This window comes from Thermobia domestica, chromosome 10, assembly GCF_964235325.1.
Source record: "Thermobia domestica chromosome 10, izTheDome1.hap1.1, whole genome shotgun sequence".
Taxonomy (NCBI): Eukaryota; Metazoa; Arthropoda; class Insecta; order Zygentoma; family Lepismatidae; genus Thermobia; species Thermobia domestica.
Window position 1 is genome coordinate 10958446 of NC_137463.1, and position 18965 is coordinate 10977410.

General features: G+C 35.3%; 1 protein-coding gene across 4 annotated transcripts in view; it reads left to right on the forward strand.

Annotated features, from left to right (window-relative positions):
• The first annotated feature begins 296 nt into the window (after nt 1-296).
• NUCB1 (Nucleobindin 1) overlaps nt 297-18965 on the forward strand; it is a 52103-nt gene continuing 33434 nt past the window's right edge. For 2 of the 4 annotated variants that reach the window (XM_081727669.1, XM_081727672.1), the window contains exons 1-2: nt 390-637; nt 13814-13958. In XM_081727669.1, coding sequence (XP_081583795.1) covers nt 13827-13958 — 132 coding nt within the window. In that variant the 5' untranslated portion in view covers nt 390-637; nt 13814-13826. The other 2 variants (XM_081727670.1, XM_081727671.1) reach the window with 2 other exon arrangements.

Here is an 18965-nt window from a genome sequence, read left to right on the forward strand (position 1 = left end):
TACTGACTTCATTACGTAGGCTCCTTTAAACTAGATAGACATTTTAAGTAGATACGCCTATCCTATTTGTAGTGAATCCCACTAATTAGTAGCATATGCTTCGCTACATAGTAATGCATGAGAAGTATTCCGAAGCATTACTGATGACTCGTTACAAAATTGTCGATTCATCACTAACTTTAATTTTTTTAATGGTTATTCCAATAGTATTTTAATTACTCATACTTTTTTATTTGATTGTTTTGATGGTTAATTAGGTATTGTTAATTATTAATTTTTTTCTAACGATTTCTTGAGTTATGTAATTTCATTTACTTTTTGATGTCATGATTGGATACACTGAGTGCACACTTTCTCTTCCGAATTAGTAGTCTGCAATTGAGGTAAGGCTGGACCAATCACTACCAAGGTTGTTGTCAGACTTTCCTTGATTATTATTTCTTTTTTGTTTTAGAATATTCGTTAAGAAGCGTGGAATTTTGTGTAAGATTTTCCGCAACCAATCCAAGAGGAACAAGTGTAGTTAATTTTCTTCCACGTTGGCATTGTTTACATGCTCTAGCGCCTGTTGCATTGTGGTTGTTTCAGGTGTTGGTGACTGACAGATTGAATTTGTGTTGAAGTTGCATGACTTGAGGTAAGGATAGAATAAGTGTGCATGTTTGTGAAGTTTGCTATGAACTGTTTTACCTTCTGTTAAGGGCTTATAAAGTAAAAGTTCGGTGTTAGTTGTAATATTTTCTGTTTGTTTGTATCATAGAGTAATAAAACAAACAAATTCATTATGTTTCTATTATTATTCTATCCGTTCAATGCCACAACAGTTTTATTTTATGTCTGAGCAAATTAAAAGTGACTGAGTCGTAGTTCATGCGTAAGCAGTCATTTTGTGCAGCTTGTACAGTGATCAGCTAAAATGCTTACGAACAGATTAAGAATCTGGATGTCGCCATACTATGCTCAATACAGATTAATAACACCGGTGCATAAAGGTATGACTATACATAAACTATCTTCGACATAAAATCGACTCACATCTTTACTGCGTATTCTTGTATGAGTCGTAAATTTACTGGGAAGATGAAAATGTTCAGTGAAATCAAAACTGATTAGCACGCGGGGTATAGGACGTAACAGTGCGGTGGTAGACATTCATTATTTGATCGTCGTGATTTAATTTCGGAAAACATGTAAAAGGGATGACTGGGAACGTTATTTATTATCAAAATCTACCGTATTATTTATTATATCAAAATTAAGTTTGAAATTTCAGCCGTAATAAGAAAAAGTTAAAGCACCTAAACTTTATAACAAAATTAATCTCAACGATCCCAAAGAAGAACTAAAATTGTATAAATTCAAGCTCTCAACATTAAAACTTATTACTTTCACCGCGACAAGGTTACTGGAACTCAACGTTTGAGCCTATGAAGAGGGCGTCTCAAAGGAAACCGAAATGAAATGAAACTTGTGGAATTTTTGTTTACTACTGTTGGCAACTGCGTCTCATGTAGCTTTACATTGACATAACGTTTACCGATACGTTATTTCTACCTCATTACCATAGTTAAAGGTATGGTGATTACATAAGTAAGTTCCTTACGTATTGCTTTTTTTTTTGTTTTTTTATTAGTGCGTTATCACCGGACCACACAAAAATCGAAAAAGGGCATATTATGTAGTTTTTCTCCCAAAATACTAGGTTGTGACACTGGCACACTTGGTAGTGATTATTGTTAGAAATACAGTGTGGATGTATGGCATAAAAACTATTGAATAAATCACGAACCAGCTTCTGCTAAGTTGCTACTAAAAAGCACGAATGCTGTCTAACCGAATCAGGGCAGGAGCGTAGCAGGGGAGCCCGAGTGGTAGCGAAGGGTGCTTCCGTAGGGAGCAGGTGCGTCAACGGCAGTGGGTATCCGCATAAACGAGGATAATGGAAAAACCCTTTATGTATCATAAAATGTATGGCTTACGTGTTTCACAGCTTTAGGGGAAGATACTAAATGCCATCCGAAATAGGACCAAAATGTACTAAATTAGGTTAGATGCTCTTTCTCTTTTCTGTGGTATCAATTCGTTTCCACACTTATGACAAACTTTTAGCCTGTTTATTAGACCATGCCTTTCACACAATTTTAACAACTAACACTCTTTATTTTTGTGCAACTCGCTAAAAGTCAAACACGATATGTGACAATCTTATCTTTTACGCACCATTTCCACACCGCCTTTCCCATAAATAATATCAAATGTACCTCTGCGCCAAATAGTCCCTTCCCCCTCCGCATATAGTGCCGCTTGCAACATCAAAAACAAATTAACAACAACAAGTATCTTCGTAACTCCAACTAGTTCACTCACCTGACTTTCACTCACTCTTCCTCACAAGCCAAAATAAATTCTTCAATTCATCTGGTAAATTTTCTAAAATTGGTCTGGCGACACAGCAATTTTCTTTTTCTTTTCGTTTTTTTTTTTTTTTTTTTTTTTGTGAATTAATACTTTTACCCTTAGAGTTTCGGTACAGAGTAAGAATAGCGTGTCCTCATTTTTCTTGCTTTAAATAATTTCCTACGGCGTTCTGTACTCTTCATTACCCTGGAGCATGCCCCAATAATTGGTTACGAATTAATATATGGAAACTGATGTGCCCTAAAGATCATTACGTGGTATCCTGTTCCCTACCATTCTATTATATACAATTATTCCACCACAAAATTCACTCGTAGTGCCTTAGAAATTGTTTCTTAGGGTGGGAATTGTATTCATGGGTGCAGGTTCACTTTACGAAGACTTCCCCTTACAGGTATAAATACACGTCCAAACGTATATCATAAAAAGGAATGTTTGTAGCGATGAGTGTAAATTTGTAGATCTCTCCTACCACTTTGTATGAAGCCGAAGATTCATAGAAGAGATTAGTAGCAACTCTACCATGTAAAATGACATATGTTTACTTGGGAGTAGTCGAAATATTAATATTAACTGATCTTTGTAGATATGCTCTAGTGGTCTTGACCCTAACTTAAATATAAGCATAATGCCTACTTCTACCTGCTATAATTTGAGGGTTCTGTTAAAATATAAAAAGGTAAATAGAGATGTCTCATTAATTTATAAAACCAAATGTAAGTTTGTAAACTTCTGCTTTCGGTTAAAGTCCGTAGCATAGTGTGTTTATGATGAGGTTATGATGAGGCTGTCGCAAGGAGATTTGTATCTAAAACGATTTATGACACTTTGATTCAGATGTGACTATGCTAGCAAAGATGAAGGAAAATCATTAAAATAAAAGGCGAAGGAAGTTGGAAATTATATATACATATCTGAATATTAACAAATCATACTAATGCTAAACAATATGTGAACGTTAATAGATGTTCAAATTGTCGTACTTATACCACACAATACAATGATGGCATTACTCGAGCAGACGGCTCTACCAAATTTTCACACATTTATTGCATTTTGCGGTTTCTTCTTGCAGAGCATGCATTAAATGGGGAGCTAATGCATAAACCATGAACCAACTTGTGCTAGGTGGCTACTAAAAGCACGAATGCTATCTAACTGAGTTAGGGCAGGAGCGCAACAGGAGCGGAGCGAGGGGGTGCGTCCGTAGGGAGCAGGCGCGTTAGCGACGGGAGGCATACGCATAAACGAGGATAGTGGAAAAATACATACCTGCGAATTTCGAAATGCCCAGTCCACACACACTTCCCTACAATACGAGCTCCACTCACTAACAGTTGATGACGTTATATCCGGTTCATTTTCTACTATTTCATATGTTGGATATGGCAAAATTTGTCAGTATATCACAAATGCCAATATTTTCTCTATAGTTAACTTCGATCCTTCAAAAAAAGTACCTTTCGCAGTTGATACACATGTGTTACACTGTCTTCCTTTCTTACCTTTACGACAGTAAAAAAAAAAAAAAAAAAAGTTAATGTAATGCCTCTCTTCTGAATTTTTACTTCTTTACCACACTTTGCACAGTTTATTTTACGTTTCAACATGCTATGACGCTGCAGAAACTTTATAATATTACACTCTTTATCGCACAATTCTTTGTAATGAACCGTATATTAGCATTACATCCATCGCAAACGTCCATTGCTAACACGAACACAGCATTCCCGCCTTCTTCGCTTTCTTGTATTCTTTCGCTTCAGTAAATAGTTACAATTAGAATACGTTCACTACCATTCAAAATATATTTCAATATGATATTCACTGACTGAAATTACTTATATTCACACTCCTCTTCTTTTACGAAATGTGTTTGACATCATATTTTACCTATAAATTTTGTTTTTGGTAGAGCCGTCTGCTCGAGTGAACCCACAATGATACTTAGTTAACCCAAAATAAACGTTAGGATCAGAATAAGAGTTAGAAATGAAATCTTTAAGTTTTACGTCCCACGATTATGCCGGCTAGGCTAAAAGAGACGGTGGTAATGAGAAATAAATGAATGAAATGGTGTAATGAAGAAACTGAAAGGAAACGGGAGAACCCGAGGAAACCCACACACACGGTGTTTGTTCATCACAAAGCCCACTTGGTGCGAGCTGGAATCGAACCAAGGACCGCATGCACCAGAGGTGATCGCTCTGCTACTGAGCCACCGCGGTCCCAGAATAAGAATCCGTATCCGTATTGTAGGAATTCAAAGTCCCGACTGACGCTCTGGTTAAAGTCTGTCTTTATATACTCGTGATCATCCTTGTTTTTCCAACCATTTTTGCTTTTCGGGAAATTTTTCACTCTATTTTGAAGTCTGGAAAGTCCACATAACATTTCGTGACAAATATTGTTATTATGCTGACGATGAAAAATAAAGTGTTTTTACAACCAAAATAACAAGGTGTTTACTACAAAGTTAACATGACAAACATGTTTGTTTTGTTTGCTAGACATACTAATTGTTTTTGTCACTTTTGGCTGTTTTGCTAGTGTTCGCCATTTCCACGCTCCTTTTTTCGCGTAAAATATTTGCATTAAGCATATTATTGTATGCATGTATTTCACCTGGCCATTACTTCATGTTAATAATTATTTAAAAAAAAAAGAAAAAACTATGCTCTTATTATGTGATAATCCACTTGTTATATATTATATTATATAGGGTGGAGCAGAGGAAGCACATGTTTTTTAAACCGTTAGTACTCGGCGACGAGTAGGGGTATTGATTTTGAGCGACCGTTTGAGCGATTTGAAATTCTATGATTAACTTTTATATCTAGTCGTTCAGTAATACCACTATTGTGAAACCAATGCGTGTTGGTAGAAGCCTGAAAGGTCAGCAGTTAACAGATTAAGTTGAATTTGTCCCTTGGACTTTCCTTTCAGAGTTACATTTGTTTTTGTTGTATCTCATTTTGCTATATGGAGGTAATTATGAGACGCATACTGGAATCTGTCTCTGTATCGTAGTATGTTAAGTTTCAAAAAAGCTGTATTCTGTAGTTTAGGTAGTCCTATAATCTTGTTTCTTAGCAACTTTCAGTTGTAGACCTACATTATTTTGATGAAAATAGCCTAGGCTGCGTATCAATATAACTAAAACATAAAGAATTAGAAATAATCTACAGTAATTTGTTTTTTAGTGAACAGCCTTGAGCTTGGTCTAAATTTGTTTCATAAGCCTGTTTTGTAAGCTTAAACTATCTAATATAGGCTATTAGCGTATATGCCTATTATAGTCAACTCAGAAAAATGTTAGAATAGCTTCAGTAGCCATTTTTACTTTCTTTCTTAGTTATTTTCTTGTAACTCAGCCAAATATTTGTATATATTTATGTAATAAACACAAAATAACGAAGACTTCTTTGTCTCATAATAATCCTTTTGGAGGGAAATTATGAGACAGCACAAATTTGACATTTTCTCATCAACTTAACGAAATGACAGGAAATTTCTTGGCAGTAAATTGTTACTCTATTGACACCATAAACTGCTGCCTAGGTTAACTACTTTCAAATCTAATGTAACCTGAGTAACATGGAAAAGTTGTGAAATCTGTCTTATAATTACCCTCACTTATAACGACCACTAAATGTGTATTACTATGAAAAACACCAGTTTGTAATTAGCTTAATGCTTGTTTTGCATATTTTATATGTCGTTATAGTCCTCAGTCCGTATATTTACATAATTTAGGTTACTGTTTTATCAAAATCCATCTAAACACTTCATTTAGAAATTACCTTGTTTCATTGTAGTACGTAATAAATTAAACATTTTCACACTTTTAAATTTTGTACATGTATATATATATCACAAGATGGATTCTCTATATATTATATGTTTTCCGTTGCCATGACGACTTACAAAACATCTCATATCACTATCACAACAGAACATCAATCATAATAACAGAAAAGAAATTACATCTATTTCTCTTTATATTTTTTTCTTCTTCCTTTTGAACAGCTTGTGCATATTTTAAAAGCACATTTTGCCCGTAAATACAAGTTATTATATAAAAATTACACAATACCGTTACACACTGACCCTATAGAATACTTCTGCACAGAAGTACGACTAGTATCGTAGAGACGATAGGCGTAATGGTTAACGCATCGACACGGTACGCCGAAAATCTCGGGGTTTGAGTCCCGGTCCAGTCAGTTTTTCACTCTTTGTATATCATTGAATTCGCATCCATAGAGGATTTGATGTGTTAAAAATCCGGTTGTTTCGTCCTTTCATTAATATATAACCTGCGTAGGTGTGTGACTCATTCATCACGTAATCGAGAACGCGAAAAAGCAGCGGAATAATCAGGATTTGATACGCCTGATGAATCTGGTATTTTTTTACCTGCTCATGTGCTTATTCCAATCAGGCCCGTATTTAGGTAAGTGCTATTCTGTGCTTGAGCACAGGGCGGCAAAATTTTGGATTTTTAAAAAGATCCGCATTAACTAGCGACCCGCAGAGCACCGCGCAAGCACGAGAAAATATTTTAATGTGTTTAATTCGCTCTAATTACAATAGTTACAAATTAGCTAGTTTATCTGATTATTTTTAAAAAGTCATCCTCTTCCCGGGACAGAACGTTTGGGCGCCACCATTTGAACGCGGACGTTTTTGCGCTGCCGTTTGGGCGCGAGGTACATAGTAAAAATCACAATTTACGACATATAAAGTAAGCTAGGCACTGAAAACTAAGCGCGAATCAAGATATATATACATTTCCTACACTTCCATCCAGGGTGGATTGATTTAAATCAGTCTGATTTAAATCAAGATTTAAATCACTTGATTTTTTTAGTAAAAATCGTTGATTTAAATCGAATTCCGAAATAAATTAATTTAAAGTGAAAATAAGTAAAATCCCGTTTCTGTTCTGTTATTTCGATTATGGAAGTTAATAATCATAATACAATGAGACTCAAATGTACAGTATAGCATGAAAACAAGTGTCATGCAGAGGATGATTAGGGAAAATCCCGTTTTGAACAGGTAACTAAGTAGTTCTGCTTTCTTCTTTTCGTAACATTGGGTTTGGGTTTTAAAATCGTTAACTATTCCAACGGGGAAATCACCATCGACATTTAAGACGAAAATTCTTTTTTGTGCGTGTCTGTTTGTTTGTTGCCAGATAATAGGGCGTATTTAGAAGGGTCCTATTCCCTCTCCACTTTTCTTTGTTCATTTTATAATTTTAGGCGAAATTTATGTATTTCATGCCGCAAGGTAGTTCTGAGTTTTTAAAACTAGGCCCCTGCCAAATATCAGTAACTTTCGTGATAAAAAGTGCCATTTTGATAAATGTTGCTGTACTTTTTCCGTAATGCTTAACCTTTTAAATTATATAACCTGTTTTTAGGTGATCGGGTAGAATCTTCATTATTCGATTAAAAAAGTACCAATAAGGCTCTTTACTTGGTTTTTTCAAGACTGGAGGCATTTTAGAACACGTTACATATGCTTTCACGCCTTTCTGCGTTGAGGCATAGTGTGTGATGACGTCATAAATTTAAAAATATATTTTTTAGTATGCGTATTATTACTTTTTGGCGGGTTACATTTTGCATTCAGAAGACTGAAATTTTGCACACTCGTTCAGTGCACCCCTTAATAATTTTCAGATGTTGTTAGATCTCTTCGTGGAAACAGCGGGGTCCAGAGGGGCAAAAATGTTTTAAAGAAAATGATATTTTTAACAAAAAAATAGCTTTTTTCGTGATTTTCCCGTCTCAGATGGAGTAGTATGAATGGTACCATTTGAAAGGCTGTTCTATTCTCAAGAAAATGATGTACGTACTATGCTCCTAGGATAAATAAGGATGTCTCAGAAAACTGTTACCTGAGATTCTGTTTTATCCGGGAATCTGGGGTATTTGGAGAATATAATTTTTCGTGGGCTTACTTTTGCACCGACAAGATTGAAATTTCGCACATTTACTCAGTGAACCCCTCAGTATTTTTCAGATTTGTTTCAGATCTCTGCTTTAAAACACGGGGAGGGGTCCACAGAGGTAAAAATTTTTAAAAAAATATTTTTAACAGAAAATTCCTTTTTTTTCGTGATTTATCCGCCCCAGATACATGATGGAGGCATTTGAAGGGTACCGTTTGAAAATTTGTTTTATTCTGAAGAGAATAATGTACAAATCATGATCCTAGGATAAATAGGGATGTCTGAGGAAATTTTTATATTACATCCGGGTCATCTGGGACATTGTGGGAATGCTCGTAGCTCATTGTTAAATAGTTTCCTCACCCTTACTACTGAAGATAGAAGCTTGAAATTTAGTACACCTCTTACTATTTCCCAGTTAATTTTGAGATCTGTGCGATAACACAGGGGTATCCCGAGGGGATCAAAATTTAAAAAAAAAAAAAAAAAAAAAGTTTAAAAAAATATGCCGATTACTCAAAATTTCCCGCTTCAGGGACATGATAAGGAAATGCGAATGTTACCGTTTCAAAAGCTGTTCTATTCTAAAGAGAGTGATGCATGTACCATGATCCCAGGATAAATAGGGATGGTGATGTAGCTGTTTGACTGAAAGTCTATAATTTACCTTTAAAAAGAGCCATAATTTAAAATTGTTAAGAAACATTGTTTTGGATTGATATAGATTAACGATTGGGGATAATTCAAAATGCAACCCCAATACTTTCACTTAAATGGCATAATTAGCATTTAATACTAATTCCTAATGCTTTTTCTTCAGTTCGCGACTTGTATTATACGAGGAGAAAGATTTGATTTAAATCAAAAAAATCAACAAAAATGATTTTTTTTTAAAAAAAATCATGATTTTTTCCACCCTGCTTCTATCTTTATCTCACCTCATTTTCTGTATATTTTCTATCTCTATCTTATTTATTCACCTAAATTAAATAGTTTAATGCGTTTGTGGTATTTGTTGCCTAACCTCGTCATGGATTGATTTTTCGCTTGTTCACGATTCTTGTACTTCTGATTTAGTTTTTGTATTATATAACAAAGCTAGGAAATGAAAAATCAGACGAACTGTTAATAATTTTCTTAATGTTAATTAAAACATATTGATTTAATTTTTGATTTTTTTTAAAGTTAGTAATTACATACTTATGAATGTTAACATTTGTTTTCTTTCGTATTACGCTTGCCAAACTCTTCTCTCCCTTAAGTCCAATAAAGAACTACCAATAAAAGATTTCCGCGCACTCGAGTTAAGAGAAGTTGCCTCGCGTAGCGTAGGCGCTAACGCTCTCGCCTTCGGTGCGAGCGGTCCCGGGTTCGATTCCCGGTGGGGGCACTCGGTCGAAAAAGTGTAATACGCTCTTTCAGGCCAGCCACCCTGAATGAGGTTTTCCCCATTCACGCAAGCCAAATGCCGGGGTGGTACCTAATTTATAGGTCCAGGTTGCTTCCTCCCTTTCCCAATCCTTTCTTCCTTCCCTTTTCCCGGATAGTGTGCTCCCTCAAACGTGACGGGCTAAATGGCCTTAGATGCCGAGAGTCCAGAAATCTAAAAATCCTAAATCCTAATCGAGTTGAGGGAAAGATGTTAATACAGGGTGTCTCAGACATTGAGTTTAGGAACTGCACTGCCCTGTCGCGACAAAACGCTGTAACTTTGGCGGAGCAGTTTTGAGAAAAAGAGCCGTAAAGTCGCCACAGACCGGCTAATTTCCTACTTACATCGAAATTCTCTTTGGTATATTTTCAGAAGTATTTGACTTAGCTCAATGCTGGGCCTGGTGAACATAAATATCGGTGGCGGCAATTCAAAAATGCTTATAGCTACAAAACAATGTAACTCAAGTTACAGCGTTTTGTCGCGACACGGCAGTGCAGTATGCCGTATTTCTGATATTTTTTTTATTAACATTCCAATATAAAAATCAAAACTTAACACACTTTTTTTTTTTCGTCCCACTGTAAGCATTTAATCTGCATTAAAAAAAGTGACGAAAGGAAAAAAAGAACGATTTCAAAGTGAAAAAAAATAGTTAAGTGTACATATATTGGTCATTTAGCCACTAGAAATGTGTTTGACATTCACACTTATTGCATAACTACAGTAGAAGGCCTGCGTTAAGTTTTTTAATGGAATAGGCTCACTACGCATGTAATACAATCAATCATATTTAGTCTAGTCTACTTACCTTTGGCTTGAAAAGTTATCAAATAAAAAGCACACTTAACTTTAGTTGAAACTTAAATTTACAAAATTTAATTGTTAATTCAGTTTTAGAATTTTGAAATTCCAGTGTTTCTAATATGTAAAACAAAATCTAGTATAATTCAAGGACTTCCACAACAGTAGACGCCTTGTGATATCTTGATTCGAACGTAATACTCAGCGCCTAACATAATGACTTTTTAATTTAACTCTCGCCCAAACGGTGGGGCCCAAACGTCCGCGCCCAAACGGCGGCACCCAAACGTCACGTACCTTCCTCTTCCACCCCTGCCCCAAGGGGGTGAGGATAAACTTGAACATCATGAAAGCTAATACCGTTAAACTCAGCGACCTCGAAAACTATGGATTCGATACTACGAGTAATATCTGTCGTTTTCGATTACTTTTAAAATCTCACCTTCTCTGGGGAGTGGAGCATGACTTTGAAGTTGAATTGGATTAAAACTGTTCCTATTCGTCTCAGCGACCCCCAAAACTGTGAATTAAATTCTAATATTGGTCGTTTTCTGTTATTTTTAAAATGTCCTCATGTCATTCTTGAGTACTTTGCGCCCGCATATCGCAGCTCAGATGTCACCTAGATACCTGGAACATCATTTGGACCATTTCTCTGAGAGCTTTAAAACATTTCTTTTTTCTATATTATGGTTCTCGAATTGAAAAGTGCTACAGGCAGACAGCTTATTGTATTATTAATATAGATGCTATTAAACCATTACTGACGGTGAATAATGTAAACAATTATTTTTCTTCTCAGTTATCACCAATAATTATTGGTGTCTCACAGTGACCTCCACCAATGGTCACCTGGTCTCGGGCAGAACACTACATCATAATCATCATTGAGAGAATTTGGTCATTTAAAATTACGTAGTAACTTTCGCAACTTGTAATACCTGAACTGCTACTGAACAAGAGCTGATGTGTTTGCAAAATCACGGCTTGTTTCCTTGTTTGAGACATAAGTTTGTGTGAGGGGGAGGGCGGCATTTAGTATTAAGAGCACAGGGTAGCACAATATATAAATACGGGCATGATTCCAATCTCGTGTTTTCAAATATGGAGGCCGTATTTGCGAAAAAAATTTCAAAATAATTCAAGTTGCAAACGGTTTACAGGACCGCCTAATAGTTCCACATTACCGTCTGTGAGCACTTCTAATACACGGTCTCTTGTGTATATTTTGCAATTTGTATGTGAAATCTATGTATAAATCAAGTCACCTTGATGAAAGAATACGATCAATATGAAAATTTGACACTTCCGATACAGGGGAAATGTTTAGTGTTACACTGTTTTAGCATCATTCTGTCACAGCCGTACATCTTATTATTGTATTTTTCTTTTCTTTTCTTTAATTGAATATTATGTGATTATTGTTGTTGGTTAATCATATTTAATTATGCTATGGGATGTTAAAAGGACGGCCGATTTCCCCTTCTTAATTGAGAAGTTACCAATTGTTTATATTGTATATATGTATGTTTCTTTTATTCCATCTGTTCAATATGTATGTTTTGTGAATTCTTAAATCCCTATTATAGAATATTCTTAATGGAAAATTCCTATTAACATTGGATATCGTAGGAGAGACTTCAAGAGTGAGACAAAGTCAAAGAGGTAATTCAGAACAGGATATGAAAGAGATTTTTGGAGATGTTTGTTAGGAAATGGTCACCAGGCCTTACTCGTGATGAGGACGTAAGCACTGAATATCAATGTGTCATTTTTTTTTCTAATATAACAAAAAATGTGTACGAAAGGGGAAAATACTTAGAGTCTATGTGCGCACGCAACTGAAGTGCTGGGTGCACAAAAGAGTGTATATGGAAAGTTAACATTGGTGACCAAAGTACAAAATAGTCATAAGATATGACGTAAGTTGCAGAAACTTGTCACGTTTTTAGCATTTACTGTAAATGTGATGTGTCTCCAAAAACAGATGTAACTTCGTAGACGCACGTCATACTATAAACCTCGGGAGTCCGTCGGTCAATCTCTTTTTCGGCAATTGTAAGTCTAAATTAACCGACGGACTTCAAGTGTAACTTTACTTTTTCTTTTTGAACTTCATTTAACAATAAACTGGGCAAGATAATTCGTCTCGTTTATCTTTGAACTACTTGCTAACACATGGATCTATCTGCAGCTAAAGATTAGGAGAAATTTAATATGTTTCTTGTTTATTCACGTGTGACCGCTCGCATACTGTTAATCCTGAAGTTGAAATTTTAAAGTACGTTTCGCTCGCGTACTGGAGCTGCGACAATTCGTGTTAAGTATGGAGTGTAATGTATACAGTAAACGGGATCTATGAATTAAACTGGTCCCAGAACATCCATTTGCGGTTTCATCCGAGACCTAGTAATCTGATTGAGAATCTTTTTTTGGAAGCATGCGCACGACTACATGCTCTAACCCTTCGTGTAAAGAGGAGTTCAATTTGTTCTCAAGATCCCTCCTCGTGGAGGATGATTGTAAAATTTTTATGATACCAATGCCTAATTGTTTGCCGAATGTTACTTCTAGTTATGTTGTCTTATTTGGAAAGAAACTTTACTAGTAAATTCTCTTTAACATAAATTCCTGCTCCACATCCTCTTTTATTGATTCTATGATTTCTGTAGAGTAAATATATTTATTTAGAAGGCGACAAATTATTTACATATACCAAGGTACTCTAACAAGGTTATCGTTTAAAGAAGGTGTTAACCATGTTTCACTAACCAAAATAGATGCATGTCGAGAGGAGGAAATGTTGGAAGAAACTCGTGGTCAAAAGAGATTGGCTATTAGCATAAGATATTTTAGGTGCTTTGAGGATATTTGTTGTCAGTCAAATTCTCTTTCATAACAGACCAAAAGGGAAATAGGGAAAGGAAGTGGTGAGGATTGAGAACTAATAGAAAGTTCCGTTATGAAACAGGGAACCTCTAGCCATGTCACTATTGTGGCGTGTGTCATTACGATAACATACTGCTATTAACTTTTTTTTTTCTGTTTGTTTATTGAGAAAGTGCCCTTCACGACATATTACAAAATTCCAGATATTACAATCAATTATTTTGTATGATCACATTATTCCATAAAACACAGTAAAAAGTCAGAAGTATGATTTATTAAATACTTAACTGTTATTAATATTTCAGGCAATTAAGTACAATGAGGGTTCTGCTCGCAGTGGGTATATGTACGTTGTTAATCCACGTAGTGGTAGGGCCTCCAGTCACAGAGAAAAAGGCCGCCGAAGAGAAACCAGAAGACAATGAAATAAAAGACGACGAGGATGGAATGGTAAGTAATGATGTTAGCTTTTAATTTTAATGTGTAAGCGAAGAATTGCTTGTGGTTCTCATTATATTTAATTTAATTTATTATAAAGTAGTGACTTTACGAGTCTATCTAGTTAAATACCTATGAGTGATTCCATTTCAAATCCTCCAGGGTGGTCCACACGACTGTCTCAGATGTAGTTCATTTTTTAAAATAAGAAACTACATACAAAATTATTAGACCCATATTTTTTCTTTTTGCTGAAAAAAAATTTTTCTTCGATATACAGCCTTCCAAAATGGCCGCCCTCCTCTCGGATTGTTCGAAAAACTGAAAAACATGTCAAATTAAAACTTTTATTGTAGAGAAACGAGTGTACTTAGTAACGTAATCGCAATAGCAGGAAGAGTATAAAGTTGTATGTTTCGTTAGAGGGCCAAAATTTGTCTATTGGTCCAATAGGAATCGCGCAATTCACTCGCAATGTTGCCAACTTTGATGAAATTTTTGCTAACTTCAAACATTTTTTTTTCTGTCCTCACGAGCAATATCAACCATCTGCTTCTAGCATCGAAATCTACTCCATAAGGTCTCTTGAAAATGTAAAGGACTTACGTTTCTGATTATTACATCCCACGTTATAGCATGATGAAAAGCTGAAAATTTCATTAAGACGCCATGTTTGGACGCCATTTTCTCAAAAACCCCACCTTTTAAAAATCTGAATTTTTTACGTATATTGGAGAAGTACCTAAGCATTTAATATCCGTTAACCGTTCATGCGGCTGCAGCCCCTAACATTCGCAATTAATTATTGAAATTTCGATTTTTGTACTTGCAATGTAAATATTTACATCCTATACACAAGGCGATTTGAAAAGGAGTATGAAAATTTTGAGAGATGAATCCTGACATCAAATCCAGTAGAAAAGTTCCTATAAACATGAGTCGAATTCCGCTTAGTTTTCGAGTTACAGGGTTTCCAACTAGGGACCCAAAAGCGGTTCGGGACAATAGAAAATAATATATATATATATTTCGCGTTAAATCAGAAACTATGTGTTAAGGCTTTGATAAAGTTTAGAAAGTTGATTTGTATCAATATGATGATTTTTACGTGCGTTGCAATTCAGTTGGCAGTGTTGCCAACTTCCTAGGATTTTTATTTTTTCTTTTCAAATGACACTACGTGGATTTTATTTGATATTTGGTATTCATTAATAATTGCAAACATCGCACGAAGCACAATTTTCTCTCACATTACCACAGTTTTCGAAAACACATGCATTTCATTAAAAGGTTTTATCTCGTGCGTTATTGATAGTTTATGTGATTCGGTGTCGTGAACATCGTCCTAGTGTTCTCTGGAACCATGAAAATTGTTTTCACTGGTAACATGACATTCTAGTGCACTAGTTACAGTGTTTGTGCGAATAGCAATGGGGAAGTCCTACACAGAGAAAAATCCGATCTCCGTGCAGCGGTATATTGTACAAATATACGGTATCCTCTTGCTTACTATAGAAATATTTTTTTCTCAGTGTATTACAGTAAGGACCGTATTAAATGTGTTAAAAATTCTAAAAGGAATAAAATAATTGTGTACAGAAAGAATTCTTGACAAACATTTTGTCTTGCGGTAAAATATATCTATTGCGTGCAGCGCGTCTGCCAAAACGTAGTATTAGGAGAGGATGATTATTCGTGTAAAGGGTGCTTTGAATATTTACCATGAACAACGTGAATGTGTGTGATATATTGGTGATCACGAAAGAAGATTTAAATATGAAATTATGCACCAGCAAGATAAAGAATTTGTTCCTCTGAATGTAGATTTGAAAACCATTAACCAGACAGTTAACATGCTAACCATGAATGTGCCCCCATTAAAACGGCTGTTATCGGTGAAGGATTCACATCTCTAAATTTTTCATACTGCCTTTCAAATCGCCTTGTGTACAAGACACAAATAATCATCCTCCCCTAATAGTACGTTTGGGCTGACACGCAGTACGCAATCCATATATTTTACCGCAAGATAAATTTTTTTGTTTAGAATTCTTTCTGTGCACAATCATCTTATGGCTTTTAGCATAATCAACACATTTAATACGGTCCTTACTGTAATAGGACTTCCCCATTGTTATTCACACAAACACTTAACTAGTGCACTAGAATGTCATGTTACCAGTGTAAATAATTTTCATGGTTCCAGGGAACACTAGGACGATGTTCACGACACCGAATCACATAAACTATCAATAACGCACGAGATAAAACCTTTTAATGAAATGCATGTGTTTTCGAAAACTGTGGTAATGTGAGAGAAAATTGTGCTTCGTGCGATGTTTGCAATTATTAATGAATACCAAATATCAAATAAAATCCACGTAGTGTCATTTGAAAAGAAAAAATAAAAATCCTAGGAAGTTGGCAACACTGCCAACTGAATTGCAACGCACGTAAAAATCATCATATTGATACAAATCAACTTTCTAAACTTTATCAAAGCCTTAACACATAGTTTCTGATTTAACGCGAAATATATATATATTATTTTCTATTGTCCCGAACCGCTTTTGGGTCCCTAGTTGGAAACCCTGTAACTCGAAAACTAAGCGGAATTCGACTCATGTTTATAGGAACTTTTCTACTGGATTTGATGTCAGGATTCATCTCTCAAAATTTTCATACTCCTTTTCAAATCGCCTTGTGTATAGGATGTAAATGCCCATAGGAAATATTTACATTGCAAGTACAAAAATCGAAATTTCAATAATTAATTGCGAATGTTAGGGGCTGCAGCCGCATGAACGGTTAACGGATATGAAATGCTTAGGTACTTCTCCAATATATGTAAAAAATTCAGATTTTTAAAAGGTGGGGTTTTTGAGAAAATGGCGTCCAAACATGGCGTCTTAATGAAATTTTCAGCTTTTCATCATGCTATAACGTGGGATGTAATAATCAGAAACGTAAGTCCTTTACATTTTCAAGAGACCTTATGGAGTAGATTTCGATGCTAGAAGCAGATGGTTGATATTGCTCGTGAGGACAGAAAAAAAAATGTTTGAAGTTAGCAAAAATTTCATCAAAGTTGGCAACATTGCGAGTGAATTGCGCGATTCCTATTGGACCAATAGACAAATTTTGGCTCTCCAACGAAACATACAACTTTATACTCTTCCTGCTATTGCGATTACGTTACTAAGTACACTCGTTTCTCTACAATAAAAGTTTTAATTTGACATGTTTTTCAGTTTTTCGAACAATCCGAGAGGAGGGCGGCCATTTTGGAAGGCTGTATATCGAAGAAAAAAATTTTTTCAGCAAAAAGAAAAAATATGGGTCTAATAATTTTGTATGTAGTTTCTTATTTTAAAAAATGAAGTAAATCTGAGACTATGATGGGGACCAATTGTGGTTTGCCTGGACGATTTGAAATGGAATTGGTCCTATATAGTATCTACCTAAAATTTTGAAATTTTGTGAACCCATACAAATTAATGCCTTATAAGACTATCACTGAAATTATAAATTTATATTAGATATTAATTAATTTAACTGCACAAACTTTAAATTTTTTATATATAATATTAATAGAAATTAATATTACATAGGTGGCCCCGCGTAGCGTAGTCGCTAACTTACTCGCCTTTGGTGCGAGAGGTCCCGGGTTCGATTCCCGGTGGGGACACTTGGGGGATCTTGAGTAAGTTTTCCCTGAATTTCCCTATTTCACACCAGGCAAATGCCGGGATGGTTCCTAACCTAATGGTCCCCGACGGGTTTCTTCCTTCCCTTTCATCGGATAGTGGGATCGCCGAGGGACGTCATCCCTCAAACATGACGGGCTAAATGACCATAGATGCCGAAAGCCCAGAAATCTAATTCCTAATCATAATCCTTAATATTATATAGGTAGATACGGTATAGTATAGGTATTTTAAAGTCGGTTAAAGAGAAATAGGCAAGACTTCCGATATCAGTGGAAGAAGTAAGAGAGAAATAGCTGTTCGTGAAGATTACTGAACTTAAAAGCAAAACAATCGAAGCATCGCTTCAAATGGTGGGAAAGATTAAATTAAGATTACCATGAGTCCCACGAAACGCAAAATTTACTGGAGACCTCGTAAGACCATATAGATCAAGATAGAAGCTGAAAATATACAAACAAGGACATGAAAAAAAATTTAAGAGTCAGGATGCCGAATAAGCATCAGGGCATTTCAGAGGATATGTCAGCGAATTGTAATTTTGAATTGTCGTAGCCAGAAAATTCTAAAATTAACAGCTGCAACAAAAGGGAAATGTGTTTCTTGAGTACCTGGCTAAGTTAGGGTCCATGCTTCTCTTGCATGTGTTACTCTAGATCTCAATATCGTTTTATATATGGTTTCTTTTGCCTGTCTCGACTTCCTTTTGAAATTGATGATTTTCTGTAAAAGATACGAACTCTTGTTTCCTGCCGGCAATCTTGGTCTAATTTTGATTGTTATGTCATTTACTTCCGATACTAATGTACCTAACGTTCCTTCTCGTGTATTTTGTTTTTCCTTCGTTTGCTCGTAGTAATGGAAGGAGTACAATTTGCTGAAGAGATAGACTATGTGACGTTTAAAGATTATCTTTATATTAAAATGCTAGGTTTATACGTTTGTGGTCAAGAAAAGTTTATATGTTTGTGGCCACTTCTTTTTGGCAATGATATCTCGGAAATTACAAGCTCTATAAAGATGCCGTTTCCACTGATCGAGTGCAAAGTTTGATAGATTGTTCAGTTCTAATTAAATATTTTTTTAAAAAAAAAGACTTGTTTTTTTATTGCATTTTTAGGGGAACACTGGAGCATAAAAAATTTAAAAAGTAAAGTATCATATCCTATGAATTATACATTCCAACATCACACATTTGTATACAGGGTTAGTATATCTTTCCGGCGTTTGCTTCATGCCCAAATGATAATGAAAAACGAAGGATCTAAGATGAATCTTTCTTGTTTGAAGTGTTACACCATATATCACTGAC